At 42.9% G+C, this 25679-nt stretch overlaps 1 protein-coding gene and 1 long non-coding RNA gene across 4 annotated transcripts in view; one reads left to right on the top strand and one right to left on the bottom strand.

Annotated features, from left to right (window-relative positions):
• Positions 1 to 11303: 11303 nt before the first annotated feature.
• On the bottom strand, positions 11304 to 13707 carry LOC142826538 (uncharacterized). Its single transcript, XR_012900737.1, has 3 exons — positions 13533 to 13707; positions 12585 to 12746; positions 11304 to 11813 (listed from the first exon to the last, which is right to left on the bottom strand). It is a non-coding gene; the product is annotated as an uncharacterized LOC142826538 (long non-coding RNA).
• A 975-nt stretch (positions 13708 to 14682) lies between these two features.
• The window catches only part of MDFIC (MyoD family inhibitor domain containing), an 87420-nt gene continuing 76423 nt past the window's right edge, over positions 14683 to 25679 (top strand). The window contains exons 1-2 of one of the 3 annotated variants that reach the window (XM_075929460.1): positions 14683 to 14793; positions 15919 to 16072. In XM_075929460.1, the coding sequence (XP_075785575.1) occupies positions 15979 to 16072 (94 nt within the window). In that variant the 5' untranslated portion in view covers positions 14683 to 14793; positions 15919 to 15978. Of the gene's footprint in view, positions 14794 to 15337; positions 15586 to 15644; positions 16073 to 25679 lie in introns of those variants that run through there. The other 2 variants (XM_006122532.4, XM_075929455.1) reach the window with 2 other exon arrangements.

Raw genomic sequence — 25679 nt, 5'->3', positions numbered from 1 at the left:
GATGACTTCAGGTTACCTTTATTATATTTTCCTTACCAATCACGCATCCATAGGAAATAAGAAGAGTACTACAAAGTTGGCAAGTGTTAACTGAAGTGGCCAGAGTCAGTGATTTAAAAGTTGATCTAAAACACCTGAGAACATATAGGACAAATCAAACTTCTGACCCAATATTTTTACAGTCTAAAGAAAAGACATTACACAAGTCAAGTTCTTTAGCATTTTCTGATAGTTATATTCTTTTCACATTATACAGTTTAATACATTGTAACAGATTGTTATTTTACAGTGGAGTAAGGAAGTTGTTGGCCCAGACTCTATCCTGCATTGCTCTCTCTCTCTCACCCCTGCCATAAAAGTTCCAGAAATATGGCTTCCCATAGGAAAGCAATGGCGTAAATTCCCCTTTCCTGTTACACATGCTGATGAGAATATGAACAATAATCATTTCTAAAAAGTATCAGCAGCAATGGAGGCTGTGCATTATTTTTTAAAATTACAGTAGGACAAATTCTGATCTAATTTATGCCAATCCTGAGGCCAGAGTTATTTGACTTTACAGTGGTAAAAATGAGATCAGAATCTTGAAACATGAGCATAGCAGTATTTGAAATATTGTATTCATTTGCACTTCAGTTTTGCAAAATTATATATATGAATACATGCACACAGTAATTTTTTTGAATCTATTAAATTAAAGCAAAGACTATAGGAAGGCTTATGGAATACTATACGTATAAATAAATGTTTATCTAAGTATGTGTCTAGACACCCATTTTTAGATAAACTCATACTCTGCACATGTGAGCGATATGCTATAACACACTATGGCTGTGTCTACATTGCACCCCTTTTCCGGAAAAGGGATGCAGATTAGACACTTTGGAATAGGCAAATCCGTGGGGGATTTAAATATCCCCCGCGGTATTTGCATTAACATGGCTGCCGCTTTTTTCCGGCTTGGGGATAAGCCGGAGAAAAGCGCCAGTATAGACGTGATTCTCCGGAAAATAAGCCCTTTTCCGGAGGATCTCCATCATCCTTTCCCAACTTTTAGTACAAAGGCCAATCTCTTTGATTCCAGTGCAAATAGGATTGATATTTGCTTTTTGTCAAATCTTATAGTGACACAGAGTTCAGCAAACCAACATTTTATACGTACATTCACTTTAAGAAAGCCTTTGACTCCACTAACAGAGAAAATCTGTGGCAAGTCCTCAAGTGGTAGTGTTTTAGCTGCAAACTGAGTCAAATACTTCAGTCTGTGTAACATAGACTGGCATGTAGTAAGAATCAATGACAGATGTCAGTGGTTTAAAGTGAAAGCTGGAGTTGAACAGGGATGCATATTCAATTAAATACTCTTTACTCTATATTTAGAAAACATCTTGTCCAACTTTCTTATGAATATTGATAGAGGCTGCATGATATTAGAGAAAATTAGCAGTCTCCTTGACTTTGTTGACCATATCCTAACGATAATGCCTATGGAGGACTACAACCAAGTAGCAGTAATTAACGTATACACTACAGCCAGAGAATGGTATTAAAATTGAATGAACAAAACACCAAATGAATAGTAACATCAAATATCAAGAAAGAGGCAAAATTAGTCATTAACCATATAGATATTGAACAAACAGATAGCTTCTGCTACTTGGGCTTCATAATAACACATAACAACTGATATGAAGATGACATTTACAAGTGGATAGTTGCTGCCAGCAGCACATTCCTGTGACTGAAGGGAAACTTTTGAACCTTAAACCAGATTATATACAATGCAAAACGTGGGTCCTGTCAAAGTGTGTGCAGCAAAAGAATAATTTGAAATCATATCCTAGGCATGACAAAGTTAGATGAACTAAGGAATGCTAAAATCCATGAAAGACTAATAGTGTAGTTATCAAAATTCACTAATTATAATGGTTCAACCATGTGGTTAGAATATACTCATACAACTGCCTAAAATTGTTCTCTATGGAAGAATACATGGTAAGAGAGGTCATGGATGTCTTTCAAAAGGATGCAGCTTACTTCCCCCCTCATATCTGGCTGGTATTCTGGCCAATTATTGGTGGGAAGACCAAGGATCTCTGCCCTATCCACTTGCTCCACGGTGGGAGGATATCCATAGAACATGATCTGTGCTTTGCACCAGACCTGGATCCAAGATCCAGATAGGTCTTACTTAGCTGAGCAAGTAGACTAGACAGAGCATAATTCTCCTTTATTCTTCTGCTTGGGACAATCTAATCCCAAATGCTTTATAGAGACAATGAATCAAGTATCATGCATTATTTCTGTAAGTTCATCAAACTGTTAATCTATCAGTGTAGTAATACGGACATCTTATTGATCAAAATATTGTGTTAATGTCATATAGCTGTGTATGGAAGTAATGACTTTCACTCGTGGCAAAGATATGTCAGGTGAGTGAGTAAAGAGAGACAGAGATTGTGGGAAAATATTATGTATTTTTGGTAAATAATTTTGAAATAAGCAATCATTACATTCAAAATTTTCCACAGAATTTTTATTCTGTTGAAAATTGAGTTTGGGTTTTTTTTCTCCTTTGGTTGGTTGGTGTTTCCTTTTATTTTATTTACAAAAATGTTTTGAGGAACACTTGTATAGGACTTTAATGTGAGCTTCTTGCTGCTCTGTATTTTACTTTTGAGAATCTGGACGCTTAGGTGTTGAAATATAAATTCAGGAACATAATTTGAGGCATTCATTTTTAAAATCTTGGTCTTACTTATCACAGGGTATGAGAAAGAGAAAAAAAAGAGATGACTTTCTGAAATACCTTGCAGTAAGAAAAAAGTTCATTGAATAGTTATAATTCAGAACTGGTTCTCCTCAACAGTTGCACAGCCAAAAGTGAGAAACCGCCCCACAAATGGCTGAGATGTTTGAGTGAGAAGCATGAGTGAACAGCTTCTGTGTGTATGTATAGTAACTACTTTTTATAAAAGATTTTACTATGTATTCAATATTATGGACTCATAATATGCAAATGCATTCTACTGTTAATACGAATTCACAGCATAGACATTAATGGTTCCAAAGGAGCTGTTACAAGATATGCTCTGAATATGTATTAGGAATAATACACAATATGTAACTAAGAGTATTCTATATTATGAATCTATAATACTGAATGCATAGTATTGTTAATATCCATTCATAGCATACACTATAAAAGCTCAGAAGGAGACATTATGGTGTATGTTATGAATGCATATTAAGAATAACACAAAAAAACTTGACTAAATCTTTATGGGTCCCTTGATGTGATATCCTGATGTAACATAGTAATATACGGTACAGAGTTCTGTTCCAATGCATTATTCATTCTATTTGTATAATAGGGATATTTTTTATATTTTTCATTTTAATATTTTGAAAGGGTTGGCAAAGCCTTTTTTATATGGAAATCTTTTTGTATGTGTGGAGGAGTGTGTGTGTAATTCTGTGTATTGTACTTTTACTAGCTTCACTTGATGGTGACAAATTGTTAGTATAATACTGTTGTGAAACTAATGTAAGAACTCATTAAAATTACAATTCTATGTGTGTAAAATATAAATATGAGTGACACTGTATCCAAATATTTATTGAGTTACAAAAGAGAAAGGAGTACAGTCAACCTGAGAATCACATTTGTTTCAACTATCTTTTACCTGATACATGTAACACCAAAGATAACTGGAACTGGAAAATGTAAGTGAGGAAAAAATTGTTTAGTCAGTGTGTTTACTTGGTGGATGTGTGTGACATTATATGGTTATGAAATAACTAGGGATGTAAAATCCCATTTCATTAGTTAAGTGGTTAAGGTTAAGTTTAACTGATTAACTGATTAAACATGGAAGAGTAGAGGAGGGTGGGCTGTTCCTGCCTACAGCACTGTAGTTGCCCCTGCACCACGGAGAGAAGCTGCTCCAGCCTGGCTGCTCCAGACCTTCCACTGCGCTGCCCCTTTGCCCCTAAACTCTGCACAGTGCCTCCTTCATTCCAACCCTGCACTTCCTCCCAGCTGTACCCCCAACCTCACCCCTGTGTTTCCAGCATGCCACGCCACACTGCCCTACTGCCCAGTACTCTCCACTCTCTTTGCCCAGCAACACCCATGTCCCAGCCCCTCACCCTCTGCCTATGATGCCCTGGGCATGGGCCCAGTTTTCCCAACCCTAAGGCTGGCCCTGTTGCGGGGGAGGGCCTCCCTACCCCACACAGAGCAGTTGTGCCTGCTTGCAGCGATTGGAGACTGCTCCTGGGTCACAGTTAACCTGTTAAGAGTGATACTTACAGGGTAAGTGGTTAACTAGTTACCCATTCACATCCCTCAATATAACATCTCATTGAAGTATGACATATGGCTAGAAAAGAGTTAAGAAAAATCCCAGGCCAGATGACAAGAGTCAACCTGTAGAGGCACTGAGAACAGTGTGCAAGTGATAATTGGAACCATTCAATGCAAGGTAGGAGACAACTTTGAAACGCAAATCTGACTTGTTAGAAATTAGAGGTAATACTAATTGTACGTGTTTATCTATATCTCGTTTGATGTTAGCAGTTTAAACAGACAGTTCCTACTTATTACTATAATTATTGATTAGGACATCAAAGGGAATATTAACATTTAAATGAATCTTGGATAAAATAATTACATTGTTTATATGTCTCTTTAGAGTTTGTGATAAACTGTTTAATGGATAAATTACCTTATGTTAATTACCATGATGTTTGGGAAACAGAAGGTTTCATCAAAAGCCTCTTTGTTTCCCTAGTACTGAATGGTCAAGAGGCTGCTTGAAATGTATATAAAAGGCTCTTGGGCCCTAAACCTGTTTAGCTCATATATGCTTGGATGTACATGAGGAAAGCTGCAAGCCATAAGAATATTCTGGTCCCCTTGTAATGAACATCGACTTAGTATCTCTGATCTGTTAAAGGTTTCATGCAGTGGAAGCCTAAACCATAAGGACTGAGATCCCAGTGTTAAGCTGGTGCACCCTGAATATGATGTTGAACTTTGAACTATAACATACAGACAGAATTCTGAAAACTTCTTTGCAACCACAGAGCTCATCTTCTCTACTATGAATCTGCTCTAAGAACTGAACTCATGTCTATATGTATACCAACCTTTTAACCAATACTCTCGCTCTCTCTCGCTCTCTCTCGCTCGCTCTCCCTCCTTTTTTAAAATAAAATTTAGTTTAGTTAATAAAAATTGGCTAATAATATGTATTTTGGGTAAGATCTAAGTTATATGTTGACCTGGATGTGTGGCTGGCCCTTTGGGATCAGAATAACCTTTAATTGGAGATAGTGATTTTCATAACCAGTCGTCCTTGTAAGGAATGCTACTGGTGGTGATGCAGGGGAACTGAAGGGACTTGCTTGTATGACTTCTTGTCAGCCAGTGTGGTGAAACAGAAGTTCTTTTTTTGAGGTGTCTTGTAAGTGAAAGATCCTCAGTTTTGGACTATCACTGTCTAGTTTCTAAGTAATTAACCCTGACATGGTACTCTCAGTAGTGTTCCACTGGAACACTCATTTACTATGGTTGGATGCACTGCTTTGCACTTTGTTCCATTCACTACCAATTTTGTGGAGTTGCCAATCTTTTCTTTATTGAGAAGATCCTTATAAACATCAGGGAGAAGAAATACCTTTAAAATGTTATGAAGGGATTTAATAAAAAATCATTATACAATATCACAAGGATGCTCTTTCAAAAAGCTTGAACGTTTGTTAAAATTAAACATTCTTATTGATAGGCGCTCTCTGGCTTTATTGAAGTGTGAAAAGGTGAATGCTGAGTATATGCTGCAAATAAATTAATTGTTGCAACCCAACCCACTTACTTTTGTTTGAGTCTTGAATAATTCTTCTTGGCTTGTCTCTGGTAATATTATGAATTGCTAGTTGAAAATTTGTTGTGATGAAATGTCAGTTTACATGCTTACATGAGATCTATTACCTCTTTGAGTGAACTACCTCCTTGAACTTGCTCAGAAATAGCTGAAACTATATTAAACCATGCTATACGACCTACTTTACTGGAAATGTGATAAAGCTTTTTGAGCCAAATTCATCTATGATATAACTTTGACTTCACTTGCATTGCAGCTGCGCTAAATTTGTCTCATAATATTTTACTATGCTTTACAGTGTATATTACATTATAATGTTTGCTGAACATGTTATAAAATAAATATTTCTCTAACCTTCATGGAAGACACAAAAATAATTATATTAAACGTAGAAAAGGAAATGACAAAAATACTTTTCAATAAAACTTAGAGGCCCAGTTTTCCATCCTTGTTTATATTAGGTTCAGTCCTCCACCACTGATGTGGGACAGCAAAAAGCATGTTAAAAACTGCCTTAAATGGGTAGCCAAGGTTTCTCCTGTCAGAACGCAATCGTCAGGTGGCATAGAGTCATCACAGTGTGCTCTGTGATACTTGCTCCTCCCCTCAGAGTGACATGTTGGGGGTGGGGGTGGGGGTCGGGGGCAGGAAAAGGCCAGGCAAGGTCAGGGTGGCCTTTGTGCGACTGCTACTGCTAACATAACTTAGAGGAGCTCTTAGGCTGCTGTAGGTTACACCACTGGTTATTTCAACTGAATAGAGGCCTCAGAAAGATAATTTAGGGCCCTCACCATTCTTCACAGCTGCATCAATTGATGTGAGGACTGAACCCATTGAGTAACTGGAGGAAGGCAAAGACTGGGGAATTTGAATCACAAGGCAACACTAATAAGATAGCCCATCGCAAGTGGATAGGATAATGGAGTAAAAATGTGGGTTCCAGCACAAGTGGGCTTACATGTTCAGCAGAGATAAAATTATTTGCTTAAATGGAACATGTGATTTCATTTCTGATGTTTCTGGGTTGACTGATTTTGCTGGAGTATGGCAAGTCATGGCAAAGATGCTTTTAAACAAGCCTTAAAAGAATTTCAGATTATTTGGAGGGGGAAGGGAGGGGGGATGGGAGGAATAACTAAAACAAAACCAAAAAGCTGTGTTGTAGAAACTCAGCCTTGAATGCCAAGAGCCAATGACATTCCACTCCCACTGTTCCACCCGTCCTTATTCTCCTTCAAATATCTTGTCAATACCCACTTCTTTTATGGCACTTTTTTCACTATTGATCTCCACTTACATGCTGTATACTCCTTACCTCCTTCTCAATTTAAAAGAATACACCTGAATTTGTAAACTTCACTTGCATTGTATTATTTTACAGCATAACATTATTTGCTTTAACTCTCATCTGTCTCTCTCTCTCTCTCTCTGCCTTAGCTCCCACCTTTATCTGTAACATTCTTTTGCTACATTTGGCTATTGGTACAGCATAAAGTTCCCAAGGTAGAGACTATGTCTTTATTCTGTTTCTGAAAAATGGCTGAAAGGTCACTTGTATGTGAAGTTCAAGCACTATATGAATATTAATGAAAAATATTAAAGTGTGAATCAGGTATTCATAGTCAGAAGGGATGACTTGAATGTGCACTATCTAAAGCCAAACTGATAAATGGAGGAAGATATATTGAATATTCTCATCTTTTTACAAAATGCCTAATAATCAGAGATTCTGAGAACACCTAAGAGGTGCTGAGTATCCTTATTGACAGGAAGAATTTTGCAGGAATTTGGGTCTACTTAGCCAACATCTGGCAACTAGTGATAGTTCTCTAGAGCTTTTCTGCATTGTGCAAAGAGCATTTTTTAAATTGAAATTACATTTTGTTTTCTTATATTTGAAACCAACAAGGGTACAGTTATGCAAACACATCTTAATATCACTGTAGTAAATGGTCTCACTGTTCCCAAAATCTCTTTCAAAAAAACAAAACCAATATCCACTAAGGTTCAGTAGCTGGACATTGAAGCTTGACAAAGACCAATTAGGAATAAGGCACAATTTTTAACAATGTGGGCAATTAACAATTAGAATAACTTAACATGAGATATGGCGGATTTACTTGAAATCTTTAAATCAACAAAGAATGTCTTTCCAAAAAATATGCTCTAGTTCTACCACATACTAGGTTTGATTCAATAGTGACAAAAGGGAATTCTGTATTTTTTACTGTTTTCACAGAAAAAGGAAATTGATGAAACTCATATACTGCTCCAAAACATGCCTGTCTCCCAAATTCATCATCTTGATAGTAGTGGTAGACTCCATCTTTTACACTAGCTTTGTGTGAGACACCGGCCACTGTCCCTGTACTAACCCCCTAACCCCCCCCCCCCCCCCCAACAGCTGTCTAGCTCTGAAGTATGATCATGCCCAACTTTCATCTAATATCTTCAAAACATTTTAAACTCCTCTTCCTACCCATGTCATAGGGTATGTCTACACTAGCCCCCTAGTTTGAACTAGGGAGGTTAAAGTAGGCATTCGAACTTGCAAATGAAGCCTGGGATTTAAATATCCTGGGCTTTATTTGCATGTTCCCGTCCGGTCACCATTTTTAAATGCCACTAGTCTGGACTAACTACCCGCGGCTACACGCGGCAGTTAAACAGTAATTCGAACTAAGACATTAGTTCGAATTACCTGTTACTCCTCCTGGAATGAGGTGTAACAGGTAATTCAAACTAAGGACTTAGTTCAAATTACCATTTAACTTCCGCGTGTAGCCACGGGCAGTTAGTCCGGACTAGTGGCATTTAAAAATGGCGACCGGATAGGAACATGCAAATAAAGCCCGGGATATTTAAATCCCAGGCTTCATTTGCAAGTTCGAATGCCTACATTAGCCTCCCTAGTTTGAACTAGGGGGTTAATGTAGACATACCCATAGTCTGTCATCATGGGCTGGAAGACTACGCAGGGATTTTATTATCACATAATGAAAGAACATATTGAAATATATATATGCAACAGCCCAAAGCTAAGATGGCTGTGGCAACAGGAGTGGGATGGAGGACTTTGTCATATCTCTGTGCCCCATACCATATGTGATGGATGGTATGGACAGGGAGGTTGGTGTTAGAATCTTTAGTGAGAACTTCCTGATTATGGAGTACTGCAAATTCTCAATTATAACATTTTAGAATAATTTTTGACTCTGCTGTCTAATTTAAATGAAACAATATTTTATTAGAAAAAAATATGTGATGTTAGTGAATAATTCCCCTTATATCACTCAATTCTTGCAGTGTCTTTTCTTATATTTGATATATCTCATCAATGATGACCACAACTGAATGCAGTGGGCTACAGGATACAGCATTGTTTGTTAATACCTTGCTGCAAATTCTAGTAAACACCTTACTAAGCTGAAAAGGAACTATTTTTAACCCTTGAATTTAAGTTATCTTACTCACCAGGCAACTTTTCTACAGCTATATCAGAGCTCAATGAATTACAATATGGCAATCTCAACTCAATTTTTTTTATTTTATTAATTTGTTTTAAAATGTTGTAATGAATTAATGTTTGCACATCTGATCTAAAATATGTAGACTCCGACAACTTTGAAACGTGGCAGAGTACACTCGTGCTATCATCTATTAAGTTTAATGCATGCGTCTCACAGATAAAACTCAAAAAATTGAGATGTCTGCTCTGGATTGATATTTAGATCAAATGGCACATTTTTGAGAAGTAGGAGCTAGCTGCAGTGTTCTTGGCTAACATTTTGCTCCTCCCGTTGCTTTATAAAGTGTGTGCTGGAAGAATGAGCACAAAGTAGGAGTCAAGAAACTAAACTGTAATCCCTATTTTACTAATCCCTCAGAGGATGTTGTGAAAACCAGAACTTTAAGGCTATGTTTACACTGCACGCTTTTTTTTTAATTATTTTCATAAAAAACAACAACAACCCTCAGAAATAGCTTATTTTGAAATAGTGCGTGCACACTACAAATGCCCATTGAAATAGCACTGAGCTATTTTGAAATAGAGTGTTTACACTGAATGGAGCCTGAATCGCATTTCAAGCCCCCTGGAAGCACTTCATGCATCAGTACAGCAGTCACTACCTGGAGCTGCTGCCTGAGGCTATCTGAAGCTTGTGCTTAAAGGGACCCTCTGTACAGTCGTGTCTCAGGATCTTCATCTTTGTCTACTTTGAGGGACAGCAAACCCTTCTCACTGCGTGCTCTGGTTGCCTTTGTGGACACCACAGCGCTCCAGCCATGGACTACTGAAAAGCAGTTCCCAGCTCCTGGACCTGCTGCTGCACCTCCCGGTGTAGTTATTGCAGGCTGCCCTCATGGCTCTGCAGGAACAGGACCTGCCTCTCCCCAAGGAGCACCTCCTCTCCTCTCTCCATGTGCTGGTTATGAAGCACAGTCCCTCCCACCCTCCCCTGCACATGGTGCATCGCCTCGTCTTGCACCAAGGCACCAGTTCTAACTGGATCATCATGGAGTAGTGGGATGACCAACCATGGCTTCAGAACTTCTGCATGCGGAAGGACACCTTTCTGGAGCTCTACAAGTGGCTCACCCCTGCCCTCAGGTGAGACCATATGAGACCTGCCATTCCCCTCTAGAAGTGGGTCATCATTGCTATTTGGAAGCTCACCATGCTGGACAGCTACTGCTCCATTAGGAACCATTTCGGCATGGGGGATTGACCATAGGGATGGCATGGGGGATTGACCATAGGGTCATGCAGTTATGACTCTCTCGTGTTATTGTCCCAGGATGGCAGTGAACTGCTAGAATGGAGTTCCGTAAGGAAGGTGGGAGGGATGGAAGCTCCCTCCCTGGAATGTTTTTCAGCCCAGCCTTCATAAAGCCCTGCGGGAGGATGGGGCAAGCTAGGGTTGGTCCTGATGTGTGGGAAGGGGAGGGGGTTGGCTTCTTACTCCAATGGCTAAAGAAGCCCTACAAGGGACTCTTTGACTCCACGAAGGAACGCTTCAACGCCAGGCTCAGCAGGGCCGGCATTGTTGTGATGGGTGTCTTTGGTCATCTCAAAGAGAGGTTCCACTGTCTCCTCACCCGGCTGGACCTCGGCGAGCAGACCATTCCAAAGTGGTGTTGGCTTGCTGTGTCCTGCACAGCCTGTGCAAGAACAAGGGGGAGACCTTGAAGAAAGAATTTCAGACCAGGCTAGCTGTAACACTCTCCCCTGGGCTTCCTCACAAGGGGCCTCTGCATTGTCCCTGTGTGCCTTTCCTCCTCCAACCCTCCCTTCCCCTACCCTCACTTCCCACCTTCCCCTCCTCCTACTCCACTCTCCTGAAGATACAATATACCAGATGTTTTGTTTTGGAACAAGAAACTGTATTTTTATTCAGGATAAATATAATTGGGGAGGGACTGGGGAAAGAACCTAGGAGGGGGAAGGTGGTAGGAGGAAGGGTAAAGAGGACAGAGGAGAGGCTCAGGGCTGGGGTTGGGACTGGTGCCTGCCTCAAGCGGTCCCACTGTCTCATATGCAGGGCTCTTAGTGGCTGGTGGGAGGCTAGGAGGAGAAGCCAGAGGGGTGGGAGGAGGACCGAGTGCAGGGGTGTGTGTGGCTGCTGGACTGCTCAATCGCGGTGACCATGTGGTTGGCGACAGCACTGTTTACCGCACATGTGCTCCAGGTCTCCTGGGACAGCTCCTGCTAGGTGGTGCAGTTTAGCTCCCAATCAGCATGGTGCTTCTCCAGCTCCGTGTCCAACCTTTGCTCCTGTTGGTCCAGAGACTGCTGGAGGGAATGGAAGCAGGCTATGTGCTCCTGCTGGAGGTCCTTGCGGGGTCAGTAGTGCCTGCAAGTCTCACAGAGTCAGGAGGCTGGTGCAGGAGATGTGGCTCACATCGCACTTGCAGCTGGTCCAGCTGCAAAGAACAAAGAGAAGGAAAGTCATCCCTGGAGCCAGGGTGCAAGAAGCCCTCATCTATGAGCCAACACCAAAAAGTCTTGAGTCAGACAAAGGCAATGTGTTTTGATCAAGGCCATCTGAGGCCCGGACAGTGGGCCCTTTTCTGCAGGGGCACAGATGTCCCAGTGGGGAACCTTACTACACCTTTGCCCTGAGGACAAGCAGACATAGGAAGGTGTCAATCAGGCTGGGAGCCTGCAGGCAGAAGGGAGTCGACAGGGTGGTTTGCCTTCCCTCAGGGCCTTGCACACACCAGTTCTGGCAGTGGCAGCGTCCCACATGGAAGAGACGTATATCCCTGCCCTCTGGATGGGGGAAGGTGTTGGAGGAGGTGTCTGTGAGTGACAGATGCCACTTGGCAGGGAAGGTGCTGCTGGGGTCCCCTCCACTTCCTTCTCCTTCCAGGAGGCTCCACTGGCAGTGGACCAGTGTCCTCTGCCTCGCCATGCTGGTCTGGGAGTGTGGGCATGCCTGTGTGTGGCACTGCTGTGTGTGTGTCCATGACCCTGTCCTCCTTAGTGGTGGCTTGTAGTGGGAAGGTGTCCCGCCATGGGGTGGGGAGTAAGGCAGGAACCCTGTGCAACATTTCTCATTGTGGCTGTGTGCTCTGGACTGGTGCTCCATGTGCACAGGCTGTTGTGAATCTCCAGGCTGAGCAAAGAGCTCACAGCCCTTCACTGCCTGCCACCTACCCCTGCATGTGTCTAGGGAAAGTAATGGAACTCACCTGATGGGCATTCTCCGGCTACATTCAACTCCTGGGACACATTCTGGGAGGTGGGGGGATGACTCCAGGGACAGGCTGAACTCCTGGCTGGCAGGCATGATGTTGGTGCTGGCCTCCTTGTCTTCCTCCTGCTCCTCTTCCTCAGCCACGTTCTCCGGGAGGCTGACGACAGGACCCAGAGTCCATAACAAGTGGGGGAAGGGACTGACACCCCCCCCCCCGGATGTGGTGGAGCTGGTTGAAAAACTGGCAGGAGAGGGGGTGCTGCCCCTGAGTGAGAAGCACTCCCTGGCCTTGGTATAGGCCTGCCTCAGCTCCTTCACCTGCTCCTGGGTGTGGCTGTGTCCCTTCTGGTCCAGGCTGTCAGTCATCTGGCCGTATATGTCTGTGTTCCTCTGATTGGTGTGGAGATCCTGGAGGTTTGCCTCCTCTCCCCAGATCTCAATGAGATTCAGGATCTCCGCACCATACACAGGATGGCACACTCCCCTTTTGCCCCAGGGCAGGGACTTTAGAGCTGGCTGCCGGCTCCCTTGCAGCTAAGGAGGGCTCGGTAGGAGCATGGGGGTCACTCATGGTGGTGGGAAAGACAGTGAAGGCTGCTGGTGTCCCTTCCCCCAGCAGCCACAGGGCTTTTTTTATGCCACAAGCCCTTTCCCCTGAGGCTACACCTTTAAAGGCTGCAGGAGAAGGGGAATTATAGAGTTCTGTTGAGTGTGGACAGAGTGGCTACCTGGACACCTGTGAGAATCCCTGGAGGCCACTTATTCCGAAATAACCACAGCTGCACTGTCTGCACCCACTCTCTTACGAAATAACTATTTTGAAATAAATGTTATTCCTTGTGAAATGAGGGTTATAGAATTCAGAATAAGAAGCCTGTTATTTTGAAATAATTTCAAAATAACAGGTTTGCTGTGTAGATACTCACTTTGTTATCAGGCTTACCGGATAGGTAACAGGTTAACTGGGCCGAGTGGCAGTAACCCCGGACAGGGTAGCTGGTGGGACTCTGGCAGCACTGGTGCAGTAGCCTCAGGAGTTCTGGAAGCTCCAGTTCCACACCCCAGATGGAGGCAGGCAGGACCCTACCCCATAGCTGCTCAAGCTCATCTGGGCTGAAGCACCCCCACTTCCCCCCACCCTCCCACTCATAGTGCAGGGAGCCCTCCAGCCTGGCCAAGCCCACTGTGCTGCACCATGAGTGGGAGGGTGGGGGGGAAGTGGGGGTGCTTCAGCCCAGATGAACTGGAGCAGCTCCTGCCCACGGGATAATGGTTAACCTGTTAAACATTTCATTTAACCAGTTAATTGAGTAACCAAAATCCCTATTTTACATTACTAAAATTGAAAGGAAATTGTATAAAATCACATTTAAATTTCACTAGTTGTATTTTTTATTTTTCCTTTTTATTTTGTCAATAAACAACAGGATGATCAGTTCTTATGTGCTAACACTATTAATTATTATTTACAGTGGTTGTCATTAAAATGTCTGTATTTTTCAGGAGATACTTATTACTTAAGACTATTTTGTCTTTCGTCTAATTTTTCCTACTTAGTTTTGTTTGTATGCTTTCTTAGAGAGATGTTCAAATAAGTTCACAGATGAGGACTGAACCCTGGTAGTGAATTTAAAGGATATTACAATTAAATCATACAAATTGCTTTTTAAAAGTTTGAAATGCTGACAAAGAGATTGCTTTATAAGAACATGTTATGGGCCCTCAAACCTGCAAACACTTAATACATGTGCTTCATTTACTATCAAATATGGTTCCCAATGCAGTCAATAAATGCTCTTAGTAAAAAAGCTCAACACATGCAGTCTCAGGAGCTAAGGTAAGGGGTTCGAAATACTACAGTGATGCAGCTGTACCAACATATCTATGCCACTGTAGCACTGGTAGTGCAGACACTTTATGCCAACAGGAGAGAGCTCTCTTAACATAATTGCATCACCTGTAGAAACAGTCCTGCCTAAATATCACTGCCCACACCAGTACTTGGGTTGATATAATTCACATCACCCAAGGGTGTGTCTTTTCCATATCACTGACCAGCTTAAGTTATATCAAAGTGAGCATTGATGTGTACCAGATTGACACAAATTTCTTTTCTATATGGATGAAAACAGACCTGCACTGAAAGATGCAGTCTATTACTGAAGAGGTACTGGTGGAAGGAAGGAAGTGGTTTAGCTCTCTAGGTATCTACACTGTAAAATCTTTGCTTGTTCTGTCCTCATTGTGTGCAGATCTTATGAATAGTTTTGTATAAATGTTTTAAATCATTAAAGTTAAAATATTATTTTACTTGTGAAACAGTATGTTAATACGGCATTAACTTTTTTAAAGAAAGTAAATCTATGTTGTTGATGGAAGGCTTTGGGCCTAGTGTCTCTGACTTTCACAGATCAGTCAAGTTGCTATTTGTTAACCGGTTCAACCTGAAAGGTAACTTCAATGTGAATAATGTCCGAGTCACTTGTTAGCCTTCCTCTCCCAGCCCATGCTACAGCTGCAAACTTTATTGAGGCATGAAAGCCTCTTTTCTGGCAGGGGTGTCTCCCCTGCTCAAGGCACTTGCCGGGTTAGAACCCACCCCAGCCGCATGGGTAGGAGGACGTTCGCGGTTTTGGGATGGCCCATGGCCATGACCTCTTTCTGGCCCAGGCTCTGGAGAACCGGTCGGGCAGCGGGACCTGGGGAGCCGCCGCCCCCAGGCTTCGATCGCTGCCACAGAGCTGGATGTTTTCAGCTCCGGAAATGATGAAAAAAAGAAGCGGGAGGAGGTGTGGGGGGAGGACGAAAGAAGTCCCCGCTTTGGCGTGTGCTGGCTGGAGAGGGCGAGATCCCGCGCAGCAGCGGGGCGGGCTGCCAGGGGATACAGCCGTAGAGCCCGGGGGCTGTACAGGAGGAGGCGGCAGCAGCCGTAGCTGCAGAAAGGAGGCGGCCGCGCCGGCAGCGGAGATGCTGTTTCTGCTGCTTGGGGAGCCTCAGTAAGTTTCCCGTGTCTGGCAGGGGGCGGACACCCTGTGGTGGGGGGAGGGCAGCGTGCGAGGGCCGAGCAGCCAGGGTAGGGCGGGTGGCTTGTGCTGGTCACCCCCCCAGAGCGCCGGGGCTCTGCTCAATGAGTTTCCATGCAGCAGTTTGTGCCTAGGCAACCAAAGGCGCCCTCCGCACGCCTGGGGAGGAGGGGCGCGCCTGCTGAGCAGTTGCAAAGTTGTTGCTTCTGTGAATCTGGCCGGCCCCTCCCCAAGCCCTGGCCCCGGGGCCGGGAGCCTGTGGCGTGCAGTGCGCTCTAAAGGCCCGTCGCTTGTTTGTCCCTTCAGGGTGCTGTGTTAGGTTGGTCGGGGGTGGAAGCTCCTGGGTCGCGGGGTGAGCGAAGGCAGATGTCCCAAGCGAGAGAGCTTCTTCCTCCGGGGCCTGAAGGGCCGGCGCCTGCAGCTCCGAGTGAACTCGGCTTTCTGCGCTCGCTCCTTCGAGGTGAGTTGCTTTAAAGTTTTTGTCCAGTTGTTGCGCCTGTTACTGTGTGTGGAGTGGGAGTGGGGTTGGCCCTGGTCTTTGGGATCCCTCTCGACTGTGCTTGTTACTGAAAAATGTGGCTCTGTACAGAGAACAGGGGAAAAAAGTAGGTGGGTCTCACCAGGCAAGTTCCTTCTTACAGAAACGGAGGGCCTTCAGCAAGACACATGATACGCCTTGAACGTTGCCTTCCTTTCCCTCCCAGCCTTGCGTTTGTAAGCATTTCTCTGTAATGCCTCTCAGTTTCCCAAGGTGTCCCCCTGGCAGACTAGGGTAGGGTTGCCAGGTGTCCAGTATTGTACTGGACAGTCCGGTATTTACGCTCTCTGTCCAGTAAAAAAAAAATCTGACAATACTGGACACGTGCAATGTCCGGTACTTTCTGATTTTTCTGGCTGCGCACCAGATGAAAGCCTGGCTGGGCCGGGGGAGCAGCTGGGAGTCCCAGCTGGGAGGCGGGGCCGCGATTGCCGCTGGGAGCCCTAGGTTGAGTGTGAGGGGGAGGGGTAGCTTCCTCCTCGTTTGTGTGTCACCGGGACCCTGCGTGGGACAGGCAGTGCCCCGGGATCTGCAAGTGCTGGGGTCAGTCCTGCTCCCTGCCGGCCGAGTTGCTCACCCCCCTCCCCCAGCTCTGCTTCCTGCCCCCCCTTCCTCCTGGCCAGCCCCGTGGCCCCCGACCCCACCCCCTGCTCTGCTTCCCTCCTCCTGGCCAGCCCCTCCCCCGCCCACGATCAAGTGTGTCTGTTTTTTTGGAGGGGGTCTACCTGGTAACCCTAGACTAAGGCAGCAGGTCTGTGACCATGGCTTCTTCCAGTTGTAGGTCACTTGTTTTCCTTTTGAGGCTACCCTGAGATGCTGCTAAACCCAGTTGGTGCTTTATTAACTTATTTTCAATCGCACTTGTCAGGGCTGCATACGATTTTGTTTTCATCATGTTGCTCACAATTAAACCTGATATTATTTTTAGCTTCACGCCCAAATGAACTGATTTATTGAAACTTTGTCGTACACTAACGTTATCTTCTGAAGATAACATACAGGATGCAGTCATTTATTGTACATACTTATGGTCTGTGGCAATCAGGCTTTATCTCTGTCTTTTGCGGCTGGCAATTTTCACTTCAAGAATTCTGTTAGTGATACAAAATAAGTCTTCGAAGAATAGAAAGGAGGAATCTAATTTAAAATTGCTTCTGTTCCTAGGTATGTATAAAGTTACACAGCATGATAACGCAGTTGTACAACTGTATAAAAAAGCCACTCTCTCTTCTTTGGCAACATCTTTAAATCAATGCTACATGAAATCGAAGTTCAAGACTCAGTTGAGAAATCAGAAAGTATCCGTAGCTAAATAAAAATGTTCTGGCATTGAGAAATTGGCTTATACTGGTCTTATTGTTTTCTTGTCTTCAGAGTGACTCATAACTTCTAAACAGCAGAAGTTTAAAAAAAAAAAATTAGATACAGATCAGCCATGCAGAACTGAAGTTTCAGACCCATATTTTTACCAGAAGCATTAGTGTCTGTAATACATACCTATTGTCAACATACTTTTTTTGAGCATTAAGTGCCACCTTTATTGCATCATATAATCAAATGTCCACGCTGGTTAAACTTTACATGTAGGCCATACATAAAAAATTGTTGAAGTTTGGGCAGTGAAATAATTGATTTAGGAAAATGACTTTATTTTTAAGATATGTGGATTTTGAATTGGGATTTTTGTTTGAAATAAAATCATTTATCTTCTAAAGTATTAGGCTTTTTATTTAATGACCTGGGAAAAAACATAGCACTGATTTGGCCACAGGCAATCTATGTGTAAGAAGAAACTTGAATTACATCTATTATATATAACTATCATTTTAAAGGATTGCATAATCATATTCAGAAGAGTCAATGACTCACAGACTTTGTAAATACTTTTGTTTAGATTTGTTCACTACTTGTGGCCTGTCACACTGTGGGAGTGGTTCATGAGTATAAGTGCCAGCCTCAGGACAGACACCTGTAACTGGTTCTATAGTTAGATTTCACCGATCGGGAATTCACATTGTTACTGGAAGTTTTATGCCAATCTTTCCAGGAAATAAGTCAGTCCTCTTGGGCACTCCATTTTATCTTGCCACCTAGGCAAGCTGGATTGAATGATAAATGGGTCACTTATGCCAAAAATCACAAAATATTCAGGTTGCTCCTAGTCCCAAACCCCAGTGACCAGTCACATACCTGAGATCAATTTGTACCTTAGATCGCACACCAAAAGGTAATCAATCCTACAGTAAACTAACTCAGCCTATATTAACTACAAGAAGGAAAAAAAAATTTGTACAGGTTAAACCATTACTCATCAAGGAGCTCTCCAGTTCACAGAGGGCATTTTTACAGTTATAATGCAAAAACTACATGTTACTTTAAAGCGTCGGATCCAGAGATTACAGCAGGATTAATGAATGCAGAAACTTACAACCAATTGAAAGGGTGTATTTACACTCTATAAACACTTACAGCTATTTCAATATTAACATACACATGAGCTGGTCTGGTTTTCAGCTATGAATTTATTAGTTCTCAGCTGACACCTCCACCTCGTCAAGAACTGGCAAGGTCTGCCGATGTCACAACCACTGCGAACTGAAAGGGACCTTGAGAAGTCATCAAGTCCAGTCCCCTGCACTCGTGGCAGGACCGCGCACCGTCTAGATCAGTGGTTCCCCAACTTTTTGGCATCATGCCCCCTTTATGATTTTTGAGAAATGCTCATGCCCCTTCCCCCTCTGTCCCTTCCCCCCCCCCCCATAACAGCAAAACTTGTTGATCAAAAAAAAGGGGGGGGGGACTGACTGGGGCTGAAAACAAAAATAGCAGCAAAACTTAGTGTGCTGGGATTTAAGGGGGGGCTGGGTCACCTCGTGCCCCCCCGGAACTTCTCTCCACCTCCCTCCGGGGGCACGCCCCCCCAGTTTGGGAACCCATGGTCTAGCTCATCCCTGACAGAAGTTTGTCTAATCTGTTCTTAAAAATTTCCAATGATGACCTCCTTAGTCAGTTTATTCCAGTGCTTAAACACCTGGAGAGTTAGGAAGTTTTTTCTAATGTCCAACCTAAACCTCCCTTACTGCAATTTAAGCCCATTGCTTCTTGTCCTGTTATCAGAGATTAAGGAGAATAATGTTTTCCCTTGTCCTTACAACGACTTTTTATTAAGCTGTCCCCTCTTAGTCTTCTCTTTTCCATACATTAGTTCTTTTAATCTTCCCTCATAGGTTATATTTTTTAGACCTTTAATCTGGACCTCTGGACCTTCTCCAATTTGTTGACATCTTTCCTGAAATGTGTTGTCCAGAACTGGACAGAGTAGTCCAGTTGAGGCCTAATTAGCAGAGAATACAGCCGGTCCCCGACTTACGAACGAGTTACGTACCACACACTAGGTTGTAACTCGATCTGCTCGTAAGTCGGATTACGTTCACTTACATTAAGGCCGCGCTGTTCGTAAGTGCGGCTTTTGTTCGTAACTTGCGTTCCGGCTGTATAGGAGGTTGGTCGCAAATACGAACGGTCATAAGTCGATGCGTTCGTAACTCGGGGACCGGCTGTAGTGCAGAAGCATTACAAATATCTACAGAAGAGTATTGAAACAGACGTAGAGACAAATTCTAAAAATGCATCATCTTTCCCTGTAAAATATATTTCCATCCAAATGTAAAATTAGATTAATTTAGTGTATGAAGAAAGAATTAATGTGCAGTGCCTCAAGAAAGCACTTAAGCGCATCATTAACTTCAAGCATGTGTTCAAAATCCCATTGACATTGCATGCTTCAGTTCTTATGTGCATAGGGATGCTTTCCTGAATCCTGGGGCCATAAGAAAATACTGCATCCAGGTTGGACTTGGACTTAAGTAATCCTGCTTCATTGGGATTTCTAGAAATTCTTAAGCTTCCAGCTAACTACTTCAGTTGCTATAATAGAACTTTACTACAGTCTGAAACTCTGTTAACTGGGATTCTCTGGTCCGGCAACATCCATGGTCTGGCACTGATGCTGCTGGACCAGAAAGACCCGGTGGAGGGCCTGTGGGGCTGTCCCCGTGTATGGCAGTGGAGCTGCCCAGCGGTGTTGGGAGACCCAGCGTGAGGCTCCCCGGTTGGGCTGGGAGCTGTGGTAGCTTGGTGGGGCTGGGAGCCGCAACGTGCGGCTGCCCTGCAGGACCCAGAGCCACAGTGTGAGTGACCCGCCCCTGCTCTGGCAAAATCCTTCATCTTGGACCAGTCAGGTTGCAAGGGTGCAGGACCAGGAAGGTCCAACCTGTACCAGTTTTTGTATGGTTTTTTTTTTTTCCAACTGTTGGGCAATTTCATTTTTTTTCTCTAACTTTTTGAAAACTTATACTTTGTTTCCAAATATAAATTATCTGGCTTATTCTTTTAGTGAAATTGGTTTACTTCATAATTGTCAGTGTTGGTTCTCTAAAATGGCACCAAATGAAAAAACAGAAACTTTCATAAATGCCTAACTAGTTTTTGCTGTAAACCTACTTCTGCTTTCAGTTTCATATGCATAGTTCCAGTGAAATGATTCATGTCCACAGTGCTGCAATACATCTGTAAAGCTCTGCAGATAATACTAAATTGGGAGCAGTTGCAAGTGCTAAGGAAAATAGAATTAAAATTCAGAATAATCTGGACAAACTAGAGAAATGGTCTAATGTAAATACGGGTGAAATTCAATAAGAACAAATGCCATGTACTCCAATTAGGAAAAAATAATCAGTTGCACACATACAACATGGGAAATAACTGCTTAGGAATGAGTACTGCCAAAGAGGATCTAGGGTCATAGTGAATCCCAATATGATAAATATGAACAAACTGTTGCCAAAAAGCAAGCATCATTCTGGTTGTATTAGCAGGAGTGTTATAAATAAGACATGTGAAGTAATTCTGCTATATGCTTATTTAGGCCTCAACTAGAGCATTATGTCCACTTTTGGGCGCCATGTTTCAGGAAAGATATAGACAAATTGTGGAAAGTGTGGAGAAGAGCAACGAAGCGGATTCAAGGTCTAGAAAACATGACCTGAGGAAAGATTAAAAAAATTGTGTTTGTTTAGTCTAGAGAAGAGAAGACTGAGAAACAGTTTTCAAGTACATAAATGGCAATCAGAGGAGGAGAGAAAGCAGTTGTTCTCTTTAACTTCTGCATGTAGGATAAAAACAATGGGCTTAAATTACAGCAAGGATGGTTTAGTTTGTACAGTATATGAGAAACTTCCAGTCAGAGTGGTTAAATTGTCTTGGGAAGTTATGGAATCTCCATCACTGGAGTTTTTTAAGAGCTGGTTAGCTAAACATCTTGGGCTCGTCTACACTGGCCCCTTTTCCGAAAGGGGCATGCTAATTTGACAGGTCGTAATAGGGAAATCCGCGGGGGATTTAAATATCCCCCGCGGCATTTAAATAAAAATGTCCGCCGCTTTTTTCCGGCTTTTAGAAAAGCCGGAAAAGAGCGTCTACACTGGCCCCGATCCTCCGAAAAAAAGCCCTTTTCCGGAGATCTCTTATTCCTACTTCAAAGTAGGAATAAGAGATCTCCGGAAAAGGGCTTTTTTTCGGAGGATCGGGGCCAGTGTAGACGCTCTTTTCCGGCTTTTCTAAAAGCCGGAAAAAAGCGTCGGACATTTTTATTTAAATGCCGAGGGGGGTTTTTAAATCCCCCGCGGATTTCCCTATTACGACCTGTCAAATTAGCATGCCCCTTTCGGAAAAGGGGCCAGTGTAGACGTAGCCCTTCAGAAATGATTTAGATTAATATTTAGTTCTGTCATGAGTGCAGGGGACTGCACTAGATGATCTGTTGAGGTCCCTTCTAGTTCTATGATTCTTTCAGGGCCTTAGATAGTAAGGGTTAGGTCAACAAAGGGATTTAGGCACCTAATTGCCCATTTTGCTCCTGAAATCCAAGGATTCTACTGGGACGCTAGAAGTGAGGTGCTGCAGTGCATAAGTACATTTTGTGGATACAGCTCTGAGCTCTTTGCGGGTACAGACCATCTGTTTTGGTTGGTTTCATTGGGTTTTTAAAGCAGCAGTTCTTTGCACAAGAAAGACTTGATCCTGAGTTAGCACAGTAATGCAAATTACTAACAGTAATAAATAATCACCAGGGTAAGAATATGATGCTTTTATTGTATCATCTGGAAAAACTTACAAATGTTTGAAGAGATACTGGGTTTGTGGATGAACGCATTTTAATGAATATCAAATAAAATATCTAGGATGCTACAGTTTGGAAATATTCTGTGTTGAATAAATTGTTATTTATTTATGCAGTGTTAAACATTTCTACTTGAGATTTTAACACCTAAATGTAGAGTGTAGTGATTTTTTTTCTCTATCTCAAGCTGCTGTGAACAGCAAATCTTTTCTTTCTGGCTCTGTTTTCAGGGTTAATTGCATATAGGCTGAAGAATGTAAAGGAGAAGAGGAGGCTAGTATTCAGAGAGAAATCTTAAGATCAAACTTTGTTTTAAACTGAAAAGTGTTATAAATTACTACAGAAAACCTGTGAAAAAGAAGTATACCTGTTTACAACCTGATCATGCAATTGCTACGTATTAGCTTTAGGCTTTGTTGGGAAAACTTTCTGAGAAGTTATGACACATTAGCAGAAGATTTAAGTATTTGCCTGGGTTGTTGGTAATTGTTATTGTAATGCTTTAATTTATTGACCTTGCTTTCATGCATCTTTCATAACAAAATACAAAAATAAAGGAAAACAACACAATATATACAAATACAATTTTTTAATCTCAGTAAATATTTATCTTCACGTGTGCTTAGACATCAACTAGCTCACTCTATCAGCACCTTTACAAACAAGAAAGTAATACAATCCAAGAAGTTTCTCCATTTGAAACTGAATCATGCGATCCAAGAAGCCTAAGCTTTCAATTATGAGGCAAATTCGTGTTTTAAAAATATTTAAATTTAGATATTCAGCTGGAGAGGAAGGGAGAGGAAAATGAGAAGTTATTAATTTCACTGAAATTTGAAAAATATGTGATCAACTTCATCTATGGACATGTAGTGGGCTGATCCTCACTTGTAGAAGTTCATGGTACCATGCTGCATATTTGTCCTTTGATGTCCCTTCCGCAATTTAAGATACTCATTTTTAGATAATCTTCAGATCAAGAGTTATTTTTCTGGTTAATTGCCAACTGCCTTTTTTAAATGTGTACCTTCATACCTGGATGTTGACAATTTAATCAGAATTTCATGATTGGTCCTCACAATAGCTAATTAAGTAGTGCTGGCTGGCAGTGTATTGTATATACTAGCAATGGGCAACCAAAAACTAGTTAGTGGGCTGCATGAATGGTCCTCCTTTGTCTCAGTGAGCCACAGTGATGGGCATCTTGTGGCCCACAGCCCACTGGGGTTCCAACTGCTGCCCCCACGTCCTCTCTCTGCCCCCTTCCTCCATGCCTCTTGCATATTGAGGCACGGGAAACCCACACTTGTTAATCCCCCCTCGGCCCTTCCAACATTTTTGGAGCACCATGAATCCACTGATTGACACTTTGTTCCCACTCCTTCCCTCCCTCCAAAAGTTTGAACAGCTATGAACAGCTGATTCACAGCATTTAAGCTCTTGGAGGGAAGAGAGGAGCTGGGGATGGGAGCAGATTCATAATGCTCTGAAAATGCTGGGAGCAGGAGGGGATATAGGAAGTGCGAGGCTCCAGTGCACAAGTGTGAATAGCGGAGGAGGCAGATCGGATGTGTGGGCCATAGGCTGAACCCAAGTGGGCTGCTGGTGCCCCACGGGACACAGGTTGCCCAGGACTGATATATATTATGTTTTTTCAAACAATGGAAACAAAAATGGGAGAGTTCAAGTATGGTTTATTCCTTGGCCCCGCACTATGGATCTCTCAGTCGCCGCCTGGGTTGCGGCACGAGAGGTGGGATATCGGCGATGCGCTGGCTGTTCGGCTGCTCCCAAATGGGCGCACCACAGCAAACAACCCCCTGGGGTTTCAGTGGCATGGGAAGAGGAGGAGGAAATGGGGTCCAGGGTGTGAACTGACGCCTCTGATGTCAGCACGTCGAGGGAAAGGGGTGGAGCACACAACGGAGGGCGGGGGAAGGGAGGACGCCAAAGGGGACAACAAGGAGTGGCAGTAAGATTTAAACCCTGGGGCAGGAAAGCAGGAGGGGGTAGAGGGGAAGGAAGGGAGATAAGGCAAGGGAGGACAGTAACAAACCCCGTGAAAGGGGCGGGGGAGTAGGGCCCCCACGTGAGGTGCTATCGGCGTCCTCCAGTACTGGTGATGGAACTGGTTACGCCCACAATTAGGCAAAAAGGGGGTAAGAAGTAGCCCAAGGGCAGGGCGACGGAACTAAGCCTGTGGGCTGGCGTGTTGTGGTGGAAAGCCCTGCCAGTCAGACAGGACTACAGGCAAGTCCTTGTTCTTAGGGCCCTGGGTTGGGGCCCGCGAGTGAGGGCGGGCCTGGCCCCCTGTCTCCCTGAGACGCGAGGAGGGTTGTCGAGAACAGGCAGTGGATCGTTGCTACCGATCTTAAGACAAGGCCTGACTATCGTCAGGTCCATTGGAGAGTGAAAAAGGGAAAGGACCTGGTGCACGCAGGCTTAGGGGCTGGTGGAAGGATCCTAGAAACTGTGTAAATAAGGGGTTAATAAACAGGCTAGGCTCATACCCAGTCACACTTGGCGATGGAAAAAAATTGGGAAATAACTATAAAACTAAGAGAGAAGTAAAATTAAGAGTAATCATAAACTATTCCACTGCCCATAGCTGATTTCATATATTGGAGGTAGAGATGTGAATGGTTAACTGCTAAGCTTCTCCCTTCAAAGGCTATTTCAATTGGCTGTTTCAGCCCCACAGGACCCTCCACAGGCAGGAGCACTCCAGCCTGGTTGCAGCCCCACTGCTTACCTTCCCTTTAATTGATTAACCGGTTAAACACTGTGTTTAATCAGTTAAGCAATTAAACTGGATTTTACATCCCTAATAAGATGCTGTTGGCTTAATTCTGAATGACAGCTGCTGAAAGTATGATGACATCTAAAGAAATTTTACTCTACATCTGGTTCTACACTGAAAATTTCAGTTTACTTGGCTAAAATTTTAATTTGGAATTTTGACTGCCTCAAAATACAGTTATTCTTTCAGTAGGACTGTTCTTTAATATTGTCTACTATATCAAGATTAAAAATAGGATTTTGTAACATTACTGCTTATTCAAAATAGTTAGCGCTACACAGTAAAATATCAATTGTACACCAGCAATTCAAGATGGGCATCACAATATTCTTAATTTTTCTACTTTGATTAACTTACGAGCAAAATATTTTAAAATGATTATTTAAATCTATGCGTTTGCTAGAGATGTAGTGCTTGAAATTCTTAGAGGTTTCCTTTATTAATTCCCCCTTCAACAAGTAATAGTTCACTTTATTTTAAAATAGCTTTAAGTAGTACACATTATAAACACATTCCAAAAATGTTACACAGTTTGAAAAATTATTTTC

This window comes from Pelodiscus sinensis, chromosome 1 (genome assembly GCF_049634645.1).
Source record: "Pelodiscus sinensis isolate JC-2024 chromosome 1, ASM4963464v1, whole genome shotgun sequence".
NCBI lineage: Eukaryota > Metazoa > Chordata > Testudines > Trionychidae > Pelodiscus > Pelodiscus sinensis.
Note: the sequence above shows the minus strand (reverse complement) of the source record. Positions and strands in the feature narration are given on the sequence as shown.